This window comes from Glossina fuscipes, unplaced genomic scaffold (assembly GCF_014805625.2).
Source record: "Glossina fuscipes isolate IAEA_lab_2018 unplaced genomic scaffold, Yale_Gfus_2 113, whole genome shotgun sequence".
NCBI classification, from domain to species: Eukaryota; Metazoa; Arthropoda; class Insecta; order Diptera; family Glossinidae; genus Glossina; species Glossina fuscipes.
Genome location: NW_023998456.1, coordinates 2,873,487 through 2,898,523, shown reverse-complemented (window position 1 = coordinate 2,898,523; position 25,037 = coordinate 2,873,487). Strand labels below are relative to the sequence as shown.

Sequence of the window (25,037 nt, the reverse complement as noted above, 5' to 3'; positions counted from 1 at the left end):
AAAGATTTCATAATTTTGTTTTTTTTTGCTTTTATATAAAAAAACCATTCGAAAAAGAAAATAAAAACAATGGAGAACATTTTAAGACTGGGAAGGTAAGCAAAAATCATTTTATTGTTTTATTTATGCCTTTCTACATAAGGCGAAGAACTATTAAGTGTTGCACGAGTGCACTTATGAGTCTGACAGCATAAGAGAAAAGAGCGAAATTTCTTATAGTTTACTTCTTACACGTAACATCAACTAACAACGTGTTACAAGGAAATAATTAAAATTCTAAGACGCAACTACGAAAACTTTAATAAAAGCGTAACATAAAACACAAACTAGTGATTGTCTCGAGAAGATTAATTTAAGAGGCAAGAAAATCTTGAAGAGCGCGGTTGTTTAAATAGTGTTTGAAAATACGTAAGTTAACAAATATTTGAGGTGAATTTTATATTAACTTCGCTTTATTGGGCGCGAAAATTTTTCATTAGATTATTTTTCAAATATTATGTGTCTAAGAAGCATTAAGTCTAATAAGGAATGTTCATACATATGGGCATGAATTGATTGCTTAAGGATGAATATATGAATTATCATTTTCCATTCATTCAGTAGATTGACTTTTGCGAAAAAAGCCTCTTCCCTCTTCCCAGGCTGAAGTTGCTAGTGACAATATAATTAACATTCATCTCAATCTCTTTCATTAACGAATTAATACAGTTAACCATCGGTGGATAAGGTGCATACAAATTTGCAGATATTTCCGAACAATCGCCGATGTGTCCGAAGTGAAATAAATAGTCAAGAGATACAACTATATTTTCGAATTAGACTTAGAACTTGTTATAGAATCTAAATGAAATGTAAGCTTAACAGATATTGTTTAGAAGAATGGGAAGAATAAATACAAAGGAAATATATTCTATCTTTAAGTAAACATCAAAGGGATTTTCGCATTGCACCGTCTTGTCGGTGTGCTTAGCCCACCTTTAATTCTGTGTATGTATAAGTTCGCGTTAGCAAAGTATTGTATGTTCCCACCAATTTCCATTTAGACGTTGCGGGAAACACTTAAAAGACTCAGACTTCAAAGTTACCTCGATTGAAAGCAGGGCGTTAATAATTTAGATATAGAAATATATCATTCGATCATAGATCATAATCGTCTAGAACTCTTTTGCGGACCTTTTATGACATAAAACGCTCACAATTGCTTACCATGAAATAGTAATTTAAGTTCTAGGAATATAAAGAAAAATCTCTCACGAAATTTGTATTTTCACTAACAATTGTTGGATGTTTATGCACAAATACGTACGCACAAAGACAGTTGCTTATAGTATAGGCTCATGTTTTCGCGAGATTCGCGTTTTTTTTTTCCTGAGCGATCTCGTGCGATTTTCGAAAATCCATATTTTAAGTTTTTCAAAATTCCAGCTGGTACGTAAAACTCAATCAAGTTGCAGAAACCCATCAACATAATGGATGCAAAGCATTTCAAGTCCTAGGATGTATTTTGTAATTATTTTACCATTGATTTCCGGCAACGAAAATTCGTTATGCGTCATAAATAAATAAATAATTTCGCGTACCGCATACAACGCTTCATAATTATTTAATCGGTCTAGCTTAATACAAGTTTGTATATATTTCTATATAATATAAGCTTAGAGCAAAGTCTTTTTTATATATTCCGTTCATGCGAAAAAGTCGTTGGAAGTTGCGGTCAATTTATTCGCAAGAGTAGACGTGATAGGTGAGAATCGCGACTGTCATGTCTTTGTTCGCGCACGACCACTAAACTGACGCCGCTACCTCACTTCTTTTCGACCGTCAGCGTATTACACGGTTAGAAGAAATCCTCTGAGCGATAGGTCATATAATAAAAAACAAAAAAAAAAAAATTTCAAATCAAGAACATAAAACCCTATTTTTATAGTCAACTCTTCAGATATGAATATATGGAACGCATTTAAAATATACTGTAACTCTAATACGTCAATTTATTTACTTTGTTGAAAGTTATTGCAAAACTTCAGCTCTTGAGTCTAAAAGAAGTCAAGTGTTATAAAACAATAACCTTTGCTTTGTTTTCACTTAATTAATATTTGCTCATTACGTGCATACACGTAGTATGCATTTACTTATGAGTCTATTCTGTTGGCATGTGATTCATATGCAAATAAAACATCAGATAATGACAGCTCGTTGTTTTTATTCAAGATGTAATATAACGTGAAAGATAAACCAACGGTCGCTGCATATATTTCTTCTGCATCCAGGCAATTTTTTCTTCAAATATATTTTTGGTAAAGTCACGGCTTCTTGGATATCTGTAACTTGTTCCCACTGATTAAGTCCTGCTAAGTCCTAAGCTTTGAAGAGTTAAGTTAGTAAATACCAATAGACCGACGCGCAAAATTCCTTGTCTCTTGAAAGGGTTGCGAAAGGGCATGACAGCCTCCAAGCGTTTGCCTTTGCAGATGCAATTCTCAGGAATAAGAAGCTTGAGCTGAAAGATCAGCTTTGAAGGGTTAAGTTGATAAACACTGATAGACGAATGTATAGAATTCGTTATTTTATGAGAAGTTTGCGCTCATGCGTTCGCAGTTGGAATTTTTAAGAATATAAAAAATAAGAAGCTTGAATTATACAGAATTGAAACTGATTATAAATATCGTTCATATAATTTCACGGATCACAGGTCTTATAGTAGTTAAAAACTGAGGAACAGCTAGAAAATAAAAAAAAATATCGAAGATTGCTGACGGGTAAGAATCGCGACTGCCAGCCAAGTCTGTATACGCGGGTTCGAATATCAAAGCAATGGAACTTTTGGGTCGTCGTTTCAGTGAGTGCTCTGTGGGTAAAAGCATAACACATCGATTGGCTACGGCTACTTCTCTATTGCTCTATTGCTTTCTTCACTCTTTAAAAAAAAAAAAACATATAAGTTCCGAACGAAAGCAGTTGCGGGTAACGGATTGACGCGTTTTTAAGTAACACAACACTTGACGATTATGTGTTTACCTTAGGGCAGTTGATTATGTATTTACCTTAGGGCAGTTGATGTTTGGGATTTTTCTTCAAACGAATGCGATTGACTTTTTTCTTTGCGGTTTTGAATTTAAAAAACAATCTTTAACGTTAGGTCAGCTCGTCTGCAACGCCCTTAATATTTATATTAATTTTTACGCGTTATGTTTACCTGCGGCAAAGCTATCAAGAAGTATATTTCTCAAAATATTTTTTATTTTTAGAAACATATTTTATTTATATATTTCTCAAAATTATTTAATTATTATTATGTACTGACTGACTGAAACTGCATTTTAATAAAGAGGAATAAAAATTGTATAAAACAAATATAAAGCTTTCAAAATAAAAAAGAAACAATAATTTTCATATCTCTTTAAATATTTACAAACAATCATTAAAATATTAACAAAAATAAATCAATTACGAGAGTAAACACTTCGTATACATCGAGAAGAAATAAACAAATTTCAATTCACCTACACCAAGGAATCTTAAGAATCTGTTCTTCCAATCATCCCCTCTTTCCTTCACTGACGAATGATGTGAAATTAAATAAATAAATAAAGTTATGTGAAAAAGACATGAACAGAGGTCCGAGCAAGATTATGTTTCTCTGAAACGGTTAAATGATTCTTTTGTATTACTTAGGTGTGCAGAGTACGCTCCGAATTTGTTCATAAACACACTATAAACGAGTTAGAACACTATGGTAAGCGAGGGCCCACAAATGAATACTCTACATCACCGTACAATTATTCTCATAACGACTTTTCATAATAAGACATCATAGGAGAGATGGGTGTAAAAGTGATCCGCTCGAAATCATTTTTAAGAGCTTTCGCTCGCGGACCAAAACAGGGCAGTGTCGTTAAAATATCGCAAAGTCGCGGCCTGTAGTTTGAACACAAGACGGACAGACGGACAGACAAATTTAAATCGATTCAGAAAGTAATTCTAATTGGATCGTTTTAAAAAAAGGTGGATCTACATCGAGTTTTTGTGGGTGCTGCATACACCTGCACAAATTTAATATACCTCACACTACTTATAGTGGATGTGAAACAATAAATGCAATTTTTGAATAAGAAATTCGTTAGTTGTGTTAAAGTGAATTCATAACTTTTTTTTAAAAAAACTATAAAGGGTGGAGGAATTAATTGGCAAAAGCAACCGAGGCTCTTTGAATCCTCCAGGGAAATCGTCAATGTGATGGGTACATTATTAAAAAAGCGCGTAATTGATGCGTAGTTTTGTGGACGCAAGAAGGAGATCTCATTATAACATTTTGCATTTACCAAAAATTAAAAATAATAAAAATAATTTGGATTGCATCACTTTTTCGACCACATGCAATATAACGCCTGATTTTGACAACCCGTTATAAGAAAAAATATAATTTTTAGAATTTCGCGGCAAAAATTGCCTCGCAGGATTATATTGGCATTCTAAATCGATGTGACAACTTTGGATCGGATGAAGGAGTTTTTTGAACCCCTTACCATATCACACTCCCTACGGAAAGTGGATGTCTAATTTCTAATTTTCAATACTTCTTGATGAAAATTCATTCTTAATAATAAGTTGATATAAAAATCAAATTTACCGGAGTTGGGACACGTAAGTCTATTTGCTGAATCCCGGTGCATTTAAGGCTTTATGTACGACAAAAAGGTCTAATTTTCAATATTTCACGATGAAAACTTGTCCTTAGTATACTAACCATAGACCGCATCGTATATAGGAGCTCTCATGAAAGCAAACCTTTCTATGACGCCAACGCTTAATCTGCGATTTGTTTTGACGAAAGCAATTGGAAACTACTAAGACATTTGACAAGTAAATTAAGTTTCGTAAATTGGGACCACGTTAACGTTAACGAGTATCGTCCAATATAAGGACTTTCGTGAAAGATATCCATTGACATAAAAGTTATGCATAATTTTTGGTGTATTACTATATTAATTAAGCAAAGCCGCCTTAGCTGACTGTAGTCTTCTTAACTTTTTTTTTTTCCTAATTTTTTTCTACATCTTTATGTTTATTCTTACGGTGAAGGCTGTGTCATTTATGTGCCTACGGCTGTAGATATCTTGAAACGATTGGATTCTTTGAAGACATGCCACGTCTGCTCGCGTGAGATGATTTCCCTAGCATGTCGGTCTGATTTATTTATAGATTGCTTAATTTCCCGATTTTATGGGGAAAACAAGTTTTCTGAAAAGTGTAATATTAGCATTTCGGGAATGTCTTTCTGCATCGGATCTAATCCACTGCCGACTCTTTTCCACTTTCTTCGCTAAAGAAACTCTGTTTTATGGCAAAAGAATGTTTTGCAGGCATTTGCCATCTGTTTCATACATTTATTTATTACCTTAACCTTGATTTTAGTGTTATGAGTATATAAACACCTGTACTAGTTTTTTTTTTTTTGTTTTTTCAACTTTAAATGCAAAATTTTACATGCACATTAGGTGCTTGTTCTTGCAGGGCAACGAGTACAATGACACATTGTACGCTATTGATTAAATAGCTTTGATTTCCCTTTTTTTGTTTTTTGTTTTTTTTTTTGCAATTGAAACAGAACTAGAAAAACAATCCCAATAGAAATTTTATAACTTTCACGTAACTCCTACAATCGAAGAGTGGATTTTTTGATTTAGACCTAAGTGGACGATATCATTTCAAGCATAGAATATATAGTTCTCTGGGTGGTTGTACAGATGGCAATTGCGGAAGCGACGTTATAAACTCTAGGTGCAGTTAATTGAATTACATTTTCTAGGCTAAACATCTCTCTTCTGGGCTCAAGCGTTCACAAATTCGTTCGCTTAGTCCGTAAAGCAGAAGAAGCAAAACTACTTCATCTTCATTGTATAGTGCGATGGCTTCAAAATTTGCTACCCTTTTATGTAAAATACTTTTGCCGAACCGCTTTGCAGCTTGAGAAATAACTTCTTTCGATTCGGGTCCAGTCTACGCTTTTACTTGTCACACTTCATATTGAAAATAGTAATAATAAAAATCGATCCGCATAACTCGTATAAATAAATCTTCGCCCTTTAGAGACCTTCTCTGCGTGAGATATTTCTCTTGACAAGAACGTTTTTTAACTTAGCAAAGTATGCTGCTTCTGCTCCTCTAATTATGGATGTTGTCATGGAAAAGTTGGATCTTCAAAGATACATTGGAAGAAAAGTTAAAGAGAAAATTGCAGAAGGAAATTTACAATACCATCATCAACACTACTCTTGCATTAACCCGCAATTAACTCCACCTCTATATCCAACAAATGTTGAGAAAACCAAGATCCAAACGTTTTCGAGAATTCGCCTTGGTCATACAATTGCAACTCACCAATGGATCCTGAAGAAGTCTTCTCCCCCAATCTGCTGTTGTGGACAAACTCTTACTATAAAGCACATTCTCTGCGACTGCCTCAACTTTTCCTTGGCTAGAAGTATTGCATTTGGACATATTAACCCTTTGAACATTCTACAATCAGCTTCAGAACAGAATATCAATTCAATATTTTACTTTATTAATACTACTAAACTTATTATCTAATATCCATTTATTTAAATTAGAGCCGATAGCCTGTGTTGCGAGTGCTCAATGTCTTTTTTTTTAGTCTAAGAATTCAATTCATTAGTCTAAAATTAAAATAATAATAATAATAACTTAACCTTCGTCCTTTGTTAATTTATCCTCGGTCTTCGTAGAAGCAGTTGCATCATCGTTACGAGATGTTGTGTTCGCAAAATTTCACACATTCTGACAAGTTAATCGAATGTTCTCAGAAGTTCACCATAATTTTGAAACGCTTACTGAACCTCTGCAAAGCTTCACAAACGAAACATCGGAATTGAGTTGACATTTCTCGTCGCTTTTTGGTTAAACGAAATGTATTTAAATTTTGTTTTGTTGAGTTTGTGTACCTTACACAACTTGCGATACTATTTTCTAAATGGATTTCAGAGTCTATCTATCTCACGTCTATTCATCCATCTCTCTCTTCAGCACTTGCGATACCAGACGTGTGCAAAATCCAGACAGAAAAATTTTCTGGATCGATTTGGGATTCTCTGTTCGTCTTGCTTTTCAACGCTATTGAAAATGGTTGAAATCGGACTGATTTTTGGAATACTTCCCGCATAACATCTCATTTTGACAAGTCTATATATATAGTTATATATAGGGCGGTGTAGAGCATGTTAAAGTGTCCCTTGCCTTACTGTAGTCTTTTTACTTGTTGCATACATTTTTAAAAGAAATCTGTCACAATGGCTTGCAAGAACTAATACTATTAAATATGGATTTGATACGGGATACGGCTCTTTGGGATACGGGTCATCTTAAAAACCCGACATAATTTTCGTTAATATAGTTTTTCATATAAAGACTTTTCGAAATAAGGTGTTATGTGGAAAATAGTCGGAAGAAATGATTCAACCCAAATCATTTTCGAGAGCGTTCCACGCTGGGGCCAAAATACGTTAGTGTGCCAAATACCTTTATAATATCTCAGAAATTACGGCCTGTAGATTGAACACAAGAAAACAACAGGAACGGACAAGCTTGGACTGGTGCATCTATCTCAAGTTTTTCAAGGTGTTGCGTACATCCGCACAAACTTAATTTACCCTACACTAGTAGTGGTGGATACGAGACAATAAATGCAACTTCTTTAGTTTTGATTGGCTTGCGTATTAAAGTCGTTCATAATACTTCTTTGAAAAAATTGCAATAGCTGGAGGACTTAATTACACATCTAAGAAAAGTACAGACAGGACATATAAATTGAAATTAAGAAAAATCCATATCACTTCCATTGCCTGTATCACAACTGGCTTAGAGTACAAAAAAAGGTCTCCCATCCCTAATAAAATGGAAAAATATTAGCTTGGCATAGTAAATGGAATATGGAAGATTTTCAGAATTCTCAGCCAGAAGCATAAAATCCAAACAAGCTTGTTTTCGCCTTTCAATTTTCAAACTCAATGTAGAGAAGTTGAAACCGATTTAACTAAATTTTCCGCTTAACCTTTGTCTGATAGCTATGAACGCAAATTAAATTCACAACTAATGTTAACTAACCTAAGCGAATAAAACGCATTCAGTTTCTTTCTGTTTTAATTTGTTTTGTTATTATTTAGCTTGTGGGTAATTAACAATTGACAACCAAACTGCGTAACTTTACTTATTTTTTAATATACACTCTATTATAAAAAAAAAAAAAAAAAATTTTAAACTTACGGCAAAGTGTAATCTTAACCTCATATACGTCACTAAAAGATATAATTCGTAAAAAGAAAAAAAAAAAAAAATATGCAAAGAAGAAGAAAAAAAACAAACAAAGGGTAGCGTGTAACTTAAAAATAAATAAAACATTTGGTAGAAGCTGCACTGAAAAAAAATCAACAACAACAGTAATAATAATAATAATAATAACAATGGAACGACAATTAAGAAAAATAATTATTTATTTACACACTCGTGTTGCATAATTGTTTTTCTAAACAAAAATTCTACGAAAAAAAGAAATTTGTTTTTTCTTTGATATCTTTCTCCAGTCGGAACGATGTAAACTTATTAAAATTGCTTTATATATTTGTCGTGTGAAGTCTTCGATTTGCATAGACTCAGACAGGGTTCTTGCGCATTGAAATTCTGTTCATATAAACTGGGAACTGTGATACAGATGTGATACTTGCGAATAAAGATAAACACGAGAGAGATCTACTTGTAAAACAATCGCTCCTGCAACAAACTAATCTTTGCGCAACCATATTGAAATTTTCTTCATCTATTGATGGCCTAACTTCCATTGCGGTTATAGTGCAATTAGAGGCCTGGACAGATGTACGACGAGATCAGTTTTCTCAGTAAAGTTCCTTTCTTCTTACGCACGTGCGAGATCCCAATGTGGCTTGTCCATATGTGGCGGTCGCAGTTCAGTCAATAAGTACACAACATCTACTTATCGTTAAAATTTAAAAAATATCTTCAAAAATTTTCAATGAAATTAATGTAAAATAATAAATTTTGCCGTCAAGAAAATGAGTTTTTATTAAAATTTGCAACGAACTAATATATGAATGATGAGTATATGTGTTACTAATACGGTCGCCATCACTTCCCCGGCCGAGGAAACAAGATTTTCTTTCTATTGTTTCGAGTGTTTTCGCCTCGTAGTGTATTGATGAACCCAAGTTTCATCTACAGACATTAATCGCGTCCAAACTGCGCCACCACAGCGTTAGAAATTTGCTTTCGATACTATTCCTGGCTAAATGTCAGCAAAGGCGCTGCCAAATATGTAATCTTCGCTTGCGTAAAACTTGGCTCACTACGTAACAAACGCGATCTTTGAACATGTTACCAGGCTCCAGCTCTCTTCTCTAATGCAAATCCACTAGGCTGCAGTCACTCCCTATCATCTTTCGCTTTCGCCACTTACACATCTATGAGACAAACCGTGAGTGCTTTGTCAAAAAGGAAGAAAAAACAAGTGAACAATAGCCCATTGTATATACTTTTGCGTATATTGCAGTCTCCGAGTGACCTCAAGTCTTTGGCTCCCAGTTAGAATAAGCTTCTAAGGCTGGTAATTAGCTTGATTCGCTCTTAAGGCGAAGTATAGGCTTCTTGCTGATTATAGATTTATCATATATCACAAGGCTCAAGGACGTACCGTGAACCGAAGATAAACGTGAGCGAAAAATTCGATCGCATAGATAACATGAATTCGCATATAGACAACTGCGAATGCATGCGTTCATATGGATGTTGTTATTGCTCAATTTATTGCTTATTTTATTTATGTATATGACGTCGCGTGGTTACTGCTATCAGTTTGAACGACTCTGGCTTGTGTCACTCCGCGAGTTTGCTATTTCTGTTTCTATTTCCAGCCGCACCACACATATGATAGGTTTTCGTTTCTTTTTGTTTTTGTTATTGTTATTGTATTTTTTTTTTTTTTTTTTTTTTTTTTTTCTGTCTTACACTGCGGATAAAACTGGCAAAAACCACTTTAAAGCGGATTTTTGCAACTCTCTCACCTCGTCTACAATAGACGTACAATGAAAAAAATAAAAGAAAAGAAAATTCTTATTTGCAATAAATAGATTTATTTTTTTCGTATTTATTTGTTCATTTATTTGTTTTTCTCTTTTCAAAACAATAAATTTCTAGATATTTATTCATTGCCAACTTGCTTGCGCTGACATTCATGACATGGAAATTAAATTAATAAATTTTATGCATACCATTTACTGCCAAGAGAAACATACTCTGAAACACTGAAGATCCGTTCGGTCCGAAAACAATTGCTTTCAATAAAATTACTTGAGATCAGTGCACTACTGCAACATTAAAAGTCATTTCGAAAATTCTTCACTAACGTTCCCCGATACACGATTCATTAATTTTGTAAGAAAATTATAAGTATTTGAAATAGTCCTCTAAAGTAGTGAATGTTTTGTGTAAGTCAAGCCTTTAAAATTTGCTTTGTTTATATGCGTCGCACTCTCTTTTTGCGCATTGAAAACTATATTTACCACTATATCCAAAGAATATAACCAATTTAGACTTTTCTTTTTTAAATCTATTTATTATTACACTAAGGTATTAGGCCGTCTGCATGAGTAAATATGTAAGTAGAACACATTTTCAAAGTGTCAAAAGAAATTTTCCCCGGACTGTTCACAAAATATGATACGCAGTTGGAATGGTCATTGATCAAGGCTTTACATGATATTAGTGCAGTTCGTTCGGATCATTTGGATTGGTCGCAGCGGTTAAGTAATCTTTCATTTTTCCGGTCTTGTATTTGACATAGTAAAAAGACCTTTTCATACTAAGTTTAAATTAATTAAGATAATGTGGGCCAATATTTTTGTCGAATTTGAAACCGACAGCTCCATTTTTGCGACCAGACTAATGTTTACCGCGGGGATTACACAGGCAGACAAACGGACCAACTTGATTAAATCGATTTAGAATTTGATGCTGATCAAGATTACACATATATTATGGGGTCCCTTCCTTCCTGGAAAAAGCTTCTTTCTGGGGGATGAGTACATACCTCGTCCTTCGATCATAGACATTCGTTTATTTATTGTCTATAAGTTTTTTGTAAATAAATTTACAATAAATTCGCACAACACTGCAAGTGTTCGTTTGTTGATTTGCTATTTGGCAGAAGAAGAAGAAATTTACAAACTATGAATTTAAAGGCTGCCGGATAACTTACATCATATGCTCGCTTACCGCCCTTGACATTTAAACCCGCGATTATTGAGTTCTTAAAGGCGATCATTTCTCTACTCGGCTGCTCATGCAGATACGATGATGGATATAACGAAAAAAAAAAAATTGAAGGTTTACCTTGAAATTCTTGTAGATCAAAATGAGTGGCTTACTTGCCATATGGGGAGTGACTCTCTATAAAGCCAAAAGTAGGGAAAAGTGATACAATTGTTTTTGTGCATTGTTTATACCGCATATTTAGTAGTAGCGATAGAAAATATAGATAGATTTTCGCACACATATTTCACTTTTAATTGCTTTGTTGGAAAAGGTTTTAGCTAAATTTTTATTATGATTTGCATTGAATTACGGATTGGCTTCTGAAATAAATTATTCATTATTCAAGAGCTAAAAAGCTTTAGTAATGTAGAGTCGTTTATACTTATTGCACATTATTCCGTGCACGTACATAGTTAGTTAGGAGTCAATCAATTGCTTTGATAGCAACATTTAACAAAAAAGAAGAAAGCAGAGTTAATCGATTTGCCAACTGAAGCTTAATCATATACCAAACACTAATAAAATATGCTTTCAAATTCGTTTAAAAAGCAATAAAACAAACAACAATCTCAATGAAGATTTAAAGTCGCTTTCCCAGTGCGGGGTAGACGAGTTGACCAAGTGCCTCGGCCGAAAAGGAATATCTCTTTCCTTGCAAGAAAATTTTTTATTGTATTTTTTATTTAAAGACGAATTATCGAATAGATCAGAGCGAGAGTATCTTTCTCTTAAAAATCTAGTCGTCGCTTCCTTTTTTGATATTATTTCTTGCGGTTTACTTCCGCTGCCTGCATAACGCGGCGATGATGAGAAAGAGATAGGGAGGTGGGCGCAACCTATCAATAAGTTAGTTACTTTTAAAAGGGCGTGCGGTTGATTGATAATCGCTTACTAATAATTCGATATTCCATGGATAATTGATATATCCAAAAACATCAACACTTAGAAAACCAAATTAAAGAGTGAAAGTGGACACATATCAATTGTGCAATGGCATGGCCGATCTTCCACATCCTGTTTAGCTAAATAAAAAGTTAAAACCGATTGTAAAAACCAATAATTCGCTAAAGCTTATACATACCAATTCTATATCCACGTGTGGTTGGGAAATGACTGAGATCATCTTATAATTTAAGCTAAGTGAGTCTCGGCAACTTAGCAATTTTTTATATATCTCCGCAAAAGATATGCCAGGTATGCGAAATGTTTTGCCAGATAATCGGCAAGATGGACATATGGTCGATGAACTTGATTGCCAAAGGCGATTATGCATGAATGTCTGTCTGCCTGTCAGTTGTTCAGAAAGGCGATTACGATGTCAAAACTTTATGCAGGAGAGTGAAATTAATTGGCATTCTTTCCTTATCACTCACGTGAGTATTTATCTGCCAATGATTGGCGAAAAAATTAATAAATTTTTCCTTTCAAAAGTTAATAAGCAAAGTTATTAACTCAAAATTTCAGAGAGTTTTAATTTGCTTTCAAATATTATTAATTTTAGTAAAGCAACCAGGTTAAGATTTCGCTCAAAAATAATCGCGAAAAAATCCACCTTTAAATCAAACGTTCTAACTGACATAGAAGTAAGATTTCGTATATATGCACTATACGGTATACTTTATATAGATGATTAGATGATGATAGACTGTACATACGATATCATCGTCTAGTATTGTCTACAAGTCAGCGACGGGTATAACAGAATTCGTCGCAAAATGCTTCTTCTTGGTTTTAATTTATTTATTTTCAGATCGATTAGTGATTCCGATAAATAATCGCGTTGTGCCTGAATGGTGAATGAACTTTAGGCAATCTTAGTATATTAAAGAATAAGTATTCGCTTACTCATTGTAAAAGAAGCAAACAGAAGTTAGCCTTAACCGCTTCAGTCCGGCAAAGCTCGATCGCATTGTTGATGCTAAAGATGAGGAATGAGAAGCGAGCAAAAATACTACAGAAAGACCACCAAATAATTAAGAAGTTTTCTTTAGAAAAGTTTTCTAGATCAAACTTGCGGCAGTATGAGGTACGCAGTAACAAAAAGAAATGGTATTCGAATTAAACGATCCAGCGTAATTTGCGGTATATGCAAACGAGAAATCCATAGAATTTTTGCAGCAAAATAGTTTTGTAAAAAGAGAGAATAAGAAAGATTTCATTCGGAACATTTATCATATGCTTAAAAGAAAAAGAGTTTTCTTCCCAACCAAACGGTTAATAAACCATCTAACGTTGTCCATTTCTGTCAAATTCATGTCGTTATATACAAATTTGGGCCTTCGTCAAGACAACGCTGTGTACGCTGTGTGTGCTATAAGAAATTCACCAACGAAAAATGAGTAAATAAGAATTAACAGACAGACCGACATGACTAAATTACCACAGATTATTTTTTATTCATTCTTCTTCTTCTCGGTCTTCGCATAGTTTGTATCAAAGGTGTCAGTCTTCGAGTCTTTTGGGTACGCGTTGCTTCAACAAAAGTTTATATGCGCTTCTTAGGAAGTATTATGATAGGCTTCTTTCAGTTATTGAATAGGCAGCGTCAACAATTCCAGTCAAGCCTATCTACAAATTAAGTTTTGGACCATGATGTACAAATATAGTTCTTCTTTAACGCGAATTGTCATTAAGACTCTATAGTTGATCTTAATTTTCCTCTTTATACATCTAATATTTCAACCCTTTCCCTATCTCTCTCGCTTTCTTTCTTTCTTTCTTTCCTTCCTATCGTGGCGTGTAATCAAACCGTAATATAAAATGAGAGAGACTACGTTCCGCGTCAATGTCAGCATTTTCGGCATCATTTTATTGCCCAATGTTCGTCTTCGTTTTACAGTTATATATATATATATATTTATAAACCTGTGATTTACTTCTCTATGAGTTAATAGAATATCATTTTGCCAAAAATCTTCTTTATATTCTTCTGGACATCAATTTTGTAAATAGCAGATTACAAGAGATTCGATATAAACTGCAATTAACTTGTTTTTATTTTTTTTATTCAAATTCATTCATAAAATTACAAATAAGCAAAAATAAAAGAGCATGTCAAAAACAAGCCCAAACAAATGCATCATTTTTTTTTTTTTGTTTTCTATATATGGCATATATATATATGTGCATGTACATAATATGTTAGCCGATCAAAAGTGTGACAGGTATCACGTATTACTTACGCGTTACAGTAGAAGCATACGAATAACAATAAATGACTAATCTCAAAATTTATTCGCGTTAAGCGTTAAAGTATTTAGTTTAAAGAAAGAAGAAGAAGAAAAAAGATAAATTTTAAGTAAATAATCGTAAAAAGTGTGTTAAACGATTGTAAATAAATTCTTAAAAAATTTTTAAAAATATTTTCAACGAAATTATGATAATTTATGAAAAAGATAATAAAAAAAAAAAAAAGAAAAAAACGAAAAAATTAAGTACTTACTCACTGTCTGCTTTTATTGCAATTTATGAGAAACGACATAAAAATTGAAGTTTATTTATTAACTTTTTGTCTGTCTTTTTCATTTTTCTAAAAATAACTCAAATCAGGCTAAACAGTTATTACAATGCGTGTTTATTTATGCATGAGTATACTTATCCGCAAATGTAAGTGCAGGCATTTTACAGTGATGTGAAATTTATGCTACATCTTGCTATCTCCATATATCATAAGGTGTCGCCTGAACAGAATTCTCCTTGATAATCTTCAACTTGAATGAACTTATAAAAGCTATATTTAGAATGGCAAACAAACGAATAGATTATAACGTTAAAAAGCAGTTTAGAAGATTATATGAAAATTATTTCTGGCAATTAGATAACATATCGCAGAGTAGCTAAAAAAAATAAATACACCTTTTAATTAATTGAGGACTTGCAAGTCATTAAAATGCAGAAGAAGCTCAATTTTTCGGATACGCAGTGTTCTCGCAGAAAGTATAATCATTTTGGTTCCACCGTGACGAATTTAGCTTGAGTTTACCACAAGAGTAATCTCTTAAGATCCAAAAATTATGAATGAATGATTTTGCTGATCTGGCGAACTTTCCTTATCTACTAGGGAGATACGAAATTTCTCTTCTTTAACCAAGTTAATATACATCAGGCAATAATTTTACCCTGGTTTATATCGCTGTAAAAACGCTCTATTCGTCGTAAGTGTTTAAGTAGCAAAATTTCACATTATCCCGCCGGCAGTTGTAGGAGTCGAGTGACAAATCAAGTAAAGCAATGACGAATTTTTCATTTTCAAAACACTTTTTATAATGTCTTAGGATCCTGAAGTTATTTTTCGAAATTTCAGATCATTTTTAATTATAGAGCGACAAGCAACTTCTTTTTCCCCATCACAGTTTAGAGAGATTGCTAAATCTGTTCATGCAGATAAGTAAATACATTTATTTATGCATTTTTATGCATAACATTTTTCTCCCTCTGCAGCGCTGATGAATTTAACTTCAATTAATGCCAATTGAAGCATTGAAGTGCAAAGCTAAAAACGAGAAAAACAACTTTTAAGTTTCTTCTTGTGAAGCTAATAATAAACCACAATATGTCTGGTTTCGTTGCTTGCATAGATTATGTATTATACGTACCCACACACTCGAATAAGTGTAGACTCACTTTAATGCGAAAAAAACCGCTTACATATATAAATTTTATAAAGGAAACTAAGCCACGTCCCTCCTACACATTCAAAATAGCTATGGAGATGTCCATCTGTCACAGTAGCAGAAAGCGTACCCGTTTTCGCTAAAGTTGCGTTTGATGGCTCAGTCAATTGCACCTTAGTTAGTATCTCTTAATTTATTTATCATTTACTATAACTATATCCGCAATTATTAGCATTTTTATGACCGTCGTCTTCGAAAGACAGAGAAGAAAGTCTATTAAGTAGCATACACCGTTTGTAACAACTAGGAAAGTGCATCAGAAACCTCAACTTGACCGTCGAACTACTTTCGACAACGTTCAGAAAGTTGTAGAAAATTAGATCTGAAATCTATTTACTTAACTCAATGCTATATATATGGATTTAACCAAATTCGCACGTGCTGAAAACAACTGAAAAGACCATCTATGAGGACCAAAATGACAAACGATCTGAACATACATTTGAGATTAAGTTAAGTTATTCTACGTATTTTAGGTTTAGGGTAACTTTAACTGTAGATGTTGTTAAGATTACCACCTGATAGACCAAAGGGAATGTAAGCCAGATATTGTTGTGTGTATGAAAACCAATCGACAACGCCGATTCGAGCACAAAGCGAGGCAATCTCGACGAAGCAGTTGAAAGTGTCCACGATCTTTTCGACAACAATGCTGCGCTAATAAAAGGTCTGCGAAGGTAAAGTAAAGTCAAGATATATTTTTCATGATTGCAACAGTGAGATTGCTAACCACACTCCATTCAGCAAAATAAACCCAGTGGTCGACTTGAATATAAGTGAGTAAAGTTAATGAAATATAAAAGTGATCTAAATAAAGCGAAGAATAAGTGAAGTTGCTGCATTTGTGCGAGTGGATAATTAGGAAGTTGTTAAGGAGACTGATTGTCGAAAACAAATTCCAATCGAGCTTCGAAACAAATGTTCTTGTAAGAAGAATCTGCTCGATAGCCAGAGAGTGAAACCTCAGCGAAAATTTGTTCGTTGCAATACATTTTCATATATTATGTGAAAATGATTCTGATCGCCTCACTGATAGATAGATACGCTTATAATTGCCTTAAGTGCTTAAAATTTATTTGCTTAAGTTGCTGGGTACACAAAACCCCGCCATTCGTATGGGGGTAAAACTACATGTAGCTTTCTTTAGTTTTTGTGTTGTTCGTTTCAATTATTTTTTCATAAATATTCATGAACTTGAACTTTCAATATGATCTAAAGGTTTCTCTTAAGTTTCCGTGTAAAACAATTTTGAATGAATTTATATAAAAATTACGTGATAATATCATTACTATTATTGTTGTTATTGCAGTCAACTCGTTTGTAATAATATAATTAAAAGTTTTTTTTTTTAATTGCCAGCAAAACATATCTTAGTTGCATTGCACCTATATACCTAAGCGGGTTTACATCTCATTTCTACGAACATTCCAGCAGTATCGTAAGCATTGCCTCAATTATCTACTGTAAACAGAGAACATAGTTATATATTTGAATACAAGGGTAAATTACTATTTTTGGAAATCTCAATTTCGTTTTCGTTTGGAATAAACATAACGGAAATCACCCGTTGAACATAGAGCTGAGAGAGTTTGTGAACCCAAAAGGAAATATAATAAACAAAGTAGATAAAAGCGTAAGCTATCCCGTTGGGAAGAGATTCAACATCGAAAAATTTGCCTCCAAGTGATCGAATCAAATACCATAGTTCGTTTAGAGACCATCCTGGTCTCTACATCCGTAGATATGAAGTCGAAATAGTTAACACGAAATCAAGACCAGGAGTCAAAATCAATCTTTTGTGACGTTAAACGTGAAATGTGATTCAAATATAGACAACATAATCAATTAATCAATTTTTCTATTCAAATCGCTATTTTCTGATAAGATATGCGATTGTAAGGTTTAAGATGGACCTATCTTTTATTGTGCCGATCTAAGCATCTCTGCCTGCCTGACATTTGTCCATGAAAATTTGCGTTCATCCTTAAATGAAGTTTGGTAGACTGAAATGCTTTGATCAAAGGCAAACTCCTTATAAGGATATAATTTGCACTTTTCAAAATATCTGGACAAAACTCACTCTGTAATAGTATTTGAACATTTTAAACTGGTTCGGCCAACTGGAGCAAGTCTTGAATCAGTTGGCATAGTAAGAAAGGATGAGTCTGTCTCAAGTCGTTGTGGTTGTTGCCGCAGAACTTTAATATACACTTGTACCAATTGTGCTACAAAGCATAAAAATTTTTAAAATAGGAGCCCAGACTTCCTAATATTACATTATTGATATAAATATGTAAGTCAATTAACTCATATACATTTTTAATAGAAACAAGAAGCGTAGGGAAAACTAAAATTGTTTAGAAGTTCAATAATCACTGGCCAAATAAAATTTTTGTTCCTTGTAAATCACGTTTATTCCCAACTTTGCTTCTCTCCCTAAAATAGAAGAAGCATTGCGTCTGTAGGTTGTAGAAGCACTTTTTGTTATCTTGTTACGTATAACTTATTGGGACTTGAATAAGAATTGCTGTTGGTTGCACAGATTTCAAGCCAATGAGGAAAAGAAATAATCCTGAGGTAAATGGAAACACCACAAAAGGGAATTGTAAAAAGTGATTTGTTCATACTCTTTTTTTTTGCAATTATTATTACAAAAACAATGACTGTCTTGCCTACGGTATTGGTTCAATGTCCAATTTTCTATTATTTCTTTTCACACTCTTTTTTCTTTCTTTTTTTATTTTTGCAAATTAATTAAATTACTTCCGTTAAGGAAATGTTTTTTCTTTTTTAGTATTTTTTCTCAATCAACATCATGAGCATTATAGTTCTCAAGTAGTATGTAGGCGACGGTGCGGAGTGCTTATATATATACACACGTATACATAACTTTGTCTCGTGACATGTTGTTTGGCTTGACAGCTTTAATTTTCACAAATGCAAGTGAAAAAAAAGCGAAAAAACAAACTAAGTCTACCCACTACGATGAGTGCATTGACTTCTTTCACGTCATGTATATGCAAATAAAGACATTCGCTAGCGTTTTCGAATAAATTTCTTTTCTTGTTTAATTTTCTAACCGCATTTGCATAAATTGGGGGCACTTGTGTTATGATATATGCACGTATGCATTAGAAATTATTTCAAAGTTTCGAATATTCTTTATGTTTACGCAAGACAAAGTATTTATAAGAAAAGGTTTTTAAGAAAAATGTAGAAAAATCTTTTATTAGAATATATAAAAACGACCAAAGGAAGGGTTATTAACCTATTTTCAATGTTAGTGTACACTCAAATATGTTTATAATTTATGTATTTCTTCTTATGTTTGTTGTATAAATTCTTATCAACAGTTTAAACGTTTATTGCTCTTCCCTACCAAAATGTACTTCTCTCTTTTTTCATATCTCCGTAAGAGATGAGTATTAAATCTCTCCCGTCATAAATCAGACAGGGCTGCCAATATCTTTTACACGCATTGCACCTCCAGAGAAAGGTATATTAGATTTATTAAATGTTTCAATCGAAAAAGTATTTTACATATATCTCAGACAGCATAAATAGCGGAGCTTATGTAACCATGTCTGTAGATGTAAACTTATGATCTTACGAGAATTCGATTTATTAGACACCAACACATCTTAAGACTTAACCACTCAGAAATGTTGCGGTTAGCATAGCAGTCAAATTGTTGTAGATGCTGGTTTACGCGTAGTGAGCTGTTTTTTAGAGCAAGCTCCCAAAGCGAAATTCTCCATCAGTCATAATTACCAGACTATGTTACTGGGAACAATTCTAACGCATTTAAGTGATGTTAGTCAGCGCCTCTTCGAGCCGGCTGCATGTATTGCTATCGCCTGTTTATCTGGTGATTCAATATTTGCCAGTGAGAAAATTTCTGGAACTCCTGAAACTCAACGATTCGTCAAATCCTCTAAACGATGAGTAATGTCCAAGTGTCTTTACAATAATATGGAAAATGTTTAAAATTATTTGCTCTCACGATTTATTTATATATTTCGTATGTTTTGCAATCAAAATTTCATATCTCCCTTTGATTTCATATGTTTTTCATTCCAATTCCCATATCTCCCTTTGAATTGCAAACAATATCAAATGGATATATATTTGATTAATAATTTTAATCCTATTGTATTAACTTCAATGAAGAAGTGCGTGAACCTGAAACAAGTTCTACAAAAACAGCTTCTTTAAAAACAACTTATAAGAAGAACAAAGCTTTACATTGCACCCATGAGCTTTGCCAATTCTGACATATATCTGATATATTATCGTAGCCGAAGAAATCGCAGTCGCCTGGCTTTGATATACTAATATTTAAATTCATCAGGGACCTGACACAATGTTCAAGATCTTATAAATCCAGAATAAACAGTTTTTCTCAAGTGTAAATTTGCATCAGCTTCAGTGAAAGTTAATTAATTTATCTATGATAGTATTTATGACATATCTAGCAATACAACAGCAAAGCAAAAGTTGTCCGTAGCAATTAGAACAGTATTCTGTGAGATAATACGTAACACCGTACGTTATCACGTAAAAACAGATGTGTTAAGGTATGTTCAAAGCGACGCCAAGATATTAAGATGTTATTTTTTCATTCCAATTTGTATACAAGATAACTTATATAATAGTTACAAGTAAAAAAAGCGATTAAAATTTTTTTTATATTAAGAATTTATTTATTTTATTCTATTTATGTAGCTTCGGGACTGAGTTGACATGCAATGGCAAACAACGGATCGAACTTGTACATATTTATATAAAAAATTTTATTTTCTTTATAGAAAACAAATGGTAAATTAGTTCTACCAATAATTCATTGACTCTTAAATCTTATACTAGTTACGCGCTTTTTAATTTAGCAACTTGTTCCTTTCACAGCCTAGATTTCTAACATGTCTTCATCGTCAGAGTGATTTTTAACCTTCAAACTGCTGAATCCTTTGGCTGGTATTTCCTGCTGATTTAATCGTAATTTTTTTTTAACCATTTCATGGATCTTTACATTTTTAACAATTTTTAGCCATGAAATTTGGCCATTTCCTCCGTGTGTAACTTTCATGTAATTAATGCCGGCTTCTATCAAAATTTTAACAACTTGTCCATGAATGCAGCGAAAACCCGCATCCAAAAATGATCTTTTTTTTAGTTTAAAATTATATATCTAATTTATGTTTATTCTTCACTAATGTGCATTGTACCACGCATGATTATTTTAAAGCTCAAATATATTCATCAAATTGTTTGACAAGATAATTGTAGGTGGTAAAATCCAAATTATGGATCAATTAATACGCAAAAGACATCTGATATATACCTCTACTCTCTCTTTTTTGTCACTAATCAATAAAAAAGCTTGTTTACATTTGAATTAACCTTCCTTTTGCTATTTTTCACAAATTTGTCGTTTATGTTACGGTTGTTAAACCATATCTTTTTGTTTATATTTTGTTAGCGTGGCTGCCCATTCTGTTTACTATTCAGGAGGTTTTAGCTCGAAAACGAAAATGTTAAGCGGTGACTTCCAAACTCAATTTGGCGCTTATAATTTTTGTATTTGTGGTCTCACTATCATCTCAATTATCAATTATAGGAAAGACAGAGTTGTCATTCATTTTGATAAAATTAACATTTTATAGTTTCTATCATTCTTACGTGTTTCATTAAAGTAATAATTACATCTCTATGTGTTTACATATGAATGTGCACTTTATGATATCCATTAAAAGCGACTTACTTATCTTAGTTTTTTCAACTTAATCTAGTTTATGTATATAAACTATCAGCTAAATTCAACGTCGCTATTACTCTGTTATGATTTACACTTAAGGTTGTTGTTTTTTCGATTTGAGTGAAAGTAAAATTTGCATGTAATATAAAAGAAACAAGAAAAGTGGAAGATGTTTAGATCATTTCATTTGTTGACCTAAGACAGATAAATAAAATCAATAAATAATAAACAAATGAACAATATTTTTACGAAGGTATAAAATAATTGAAGAAATCTTCTTGCTAATAAAACGGGTCAAGAGGTCAAACGATTGATCTTTTTCTAATAGTTACCATGTTAGTAATAATATAAAATCATGTAAGAATTAAAATTTCAATGTTATTTATTGAAGTTACTTACAAATTATTTAATAAGTAAGAAAATTTAACTTTTATTCGCAATTATTCTTCCTAGTACAAATAAAACAAAAATGTCGTCAACACGTAAAAAAAAATCACCAAAATAAATATTCTAAAATCATTGTTATAGTATACAACCCTGTAGTAGCTTTCTCTCTTTCTTTGCAAAAAAAAAAAAGTTTCAAATGAAACAGATGGTTTCTGATTTACTCATTTTCTATAAGCCGAACATACATATTTTTAATTTTATCTTTTTAATTTTTAACAATTTTTTTGCCAAATTTTCACGATGAAGAGGGAAAATTTCCCTACAAATACAATACTATTTAAAAACATACCTAAGCAAATTACAAATGTTGAAGACTTATTAAAATCTTTAAATATACCCGCGAAGCAAGTGAAACCTTTTGGACGTAAACGTGTCCTAATCACATATGAAGATGCTGAGAAAACTGAAGAAGCTTTGGATACGTTAAAAAGTTTAGAAATTAACGAGAAATTGTGCAATGTCAGCCTCTTTACTAAGGAAAAAATAAATGTGAATGAAAAAGTAGTACCTAAGACTAAAAAAATCTTAAAAATCAACAGATTAGTGCAAACGTCAGATTATGAATATGATCAGCTGAATACGACCGGAGAGAGCAGGAAACCTCCTGTTACGCCAGTTAAAATAAACAAGTATGTACGTAAACTTTATGCTGTGGAAGGTAATCTAGGTTTCGATCAACCACCACCACCTTACTTAAAGTACAACTATCCCGTTATAAATGCTAATATATTAAATGCCATATCTGTAGCTTTGATAAATGATACACGATTTTATACACAAGTTTTGCATTTAATGAATCGCATGAATTTAGAGCCACCGTTTAACGTGGCACATCGGCAAAGTTTCCGTCTTGCTCAAGAGAAAGCTACGCAAACCGATTTAATTGTTTCACAGAGGATAAGTAGAGGCGGTGAAGCGCTTCAAGAATCACAAGAGCATAAGCATTTATCTGATAAAGCAACTTTAACGAAATCGGAAAATAGTGAATCTGAGCTAGAGAGCTCAGATGATAATAGCGATAAAAGAACAAGCCAACGACTACACCGTGAGTCCTTAGGTAAACGCAAACAAAATTTTAATGACGAATTGTTGAAGAAAAAGGCACGAAAAGTGTTGCATACCGTGCGCAAACAAAATAAACACTTACAGAAAACCAAAATCGCTTCTTCGTCAAATACCGTTGAAGGGTTCCAAGCAAACCAACTACGTATTTGTTCGAAAAAAATTGCAGTCAATTTAAAACCAACTAATCCTCAAGATGATCTGCCGTCTTTAGACTTAGTAAATAAAAAACTTGCTTCTGAGGAGTTGAAATCTTTACCGATATATGAAAAATATAGCAAAGGTTTGCCTAGCAATAAACTTTATATAAAAAATTTACATAAAAATGTTACCGCCAGCGATTTGCGCATTATCTACAAGCGGTATACAACCTCCGACATGGAATTAGACATAAAAGTTATGCAACATGGTCGAATGAAAGGTCAAGCATTTGTAACATTTATCGAGAAACAGCCAACCAACTTAAAGGAGGCTATTGAGACAGCTTTAGAAGCAACGAATGGTTTACTGCTCCAGCAGAAGCCTATGATTGTATGTTATGGCAGACAAGCGGATTTATGATTAGTACACAAATAAATAAAAGAGAAATGTAAGCGCGTGGTATTTAGGGAAACAAGGAACACGTATAGAGTAAACTTAACTTTTAAATAATTGTTATGTTAAATATTTTGCTTTCAATTTCACTAAACCCACAAATCCTTTATTACAGGGAATTGGGTTTAATCCAAACTATTTACGTAGATGGAGCCCAAGCTGATAATAATAATTCATCATCGAAAACCAGTAAATCCAAGCTTTCACAACAAACGTACGATTATGTAATATGTGTAGACTTTGAGGCTACATGCTGGGAAAATCAAGCTCCTCCGAGATGGCGAGAATCTGAAATTATAGGTAAGTAAAATTTAATATGGTTAAATAAACATTTTCTAAAGGCAATAAATGATTCTGCTTGATAGAATTTCCAGCCGTTTTAGTAAACTTGAAAACTGGGAAAATTGAAGCTGAATTTCATAAATATATTATGCCAATAGAATCACCGAAGTTAAGCGCGTTTTGCACCAAACTCACTGGCATCGCACAAAAAACTGTTGACAACGGTATACCCTTGCAAACGGCATTAATGATGTTTCAAGAGTGGTTGCGCAAAGAGTTAAGAGCTCGTCATTTATCTTTGCCGAAGATGACCAAAGACAATAAATTAGGCAATTGTGCCTTTGTTAGCTGGACTGACTGGGATTTTGGTATATGCCTACATAAGGAATGTTCACGTAAACGATTAAAGAAGCCACCATATTTTAATCAATGGATTGATTTGCGTGCAATTTACAAAAAGTGGTATAAATATCAACCATTAAATTTCGCTGATGCGCTACGTCATGTCGGCCTTTCATTTCAAGGTCGCGAGCATTCGGGTATAGATGATGCCAAGAATTTAGCTGGATTGGCTTATAAATTGATTAAAGACGGTGCCACTTTAGCAATTACACAAGATTTAACACCATTTCAATTAAATTTAAATTGTGTTTTGTAAAACATCATATTATAATGTAGTTTATATGCATAAGTTTTTCTAAAGAAATTTCAACAATTAAGAAAAAAAATTTATAAATTCTGGTAAATTATAAGACTTGACTTCTTTTATAAAATAAAGTATGAAGTCGAAGCCGCTAAACAGGAAATATAAAAACGAAACATATATATTTCATAAGAAAAGTTGCGAAATTATAATTTTTTAAATTTCATTAATAAAATAAATTTGC

At 32.9% G+C, this 25,037-nt stretch overlaps 1 protein-coding gene across 3 annotated transcripts; it reads left to right on the top strand.

Moving 5' to 3' along the window:
• On the top strand, window positions 1–25,028 carry LOC119639687 (ERI1 exoribonuclease 2). Of its 3 annotated transcripts, none has more exons than XM_038037244.1 (3): window positions 1–95; window positions 23,984–24,168; window positions 24,234–25,028. In XM_038037244.1, the coding sequence occupies exons 1-3, from the start codon at window positions 70–72 to the stop codon at window positions 24,806–24,808; spliced, it is 786 nt and encodes a 261-aa protein (XP_037893172.1). In that variant the 5' UTR covers window positions 1–69; the 3' UTR covers window positions 24,809–25,028. The 3 variants fall into 3 exon arrangements, with proteins under 3 accessions (XP_037893172.1, XP_037893171.1, XP_037893173.1); XM_038037243.1 differs by lacking the exon at window positions 1–95 and adding an exon at window positions 22,223–22,841; XM_038037245.1 differs by lacking the exon at window positions 1–95 and adding an exon at window positions 22,677–22,701.
• The last annotated feature ends 9 nt before the right edge of the window (window positions 25,029–25,037 follow it).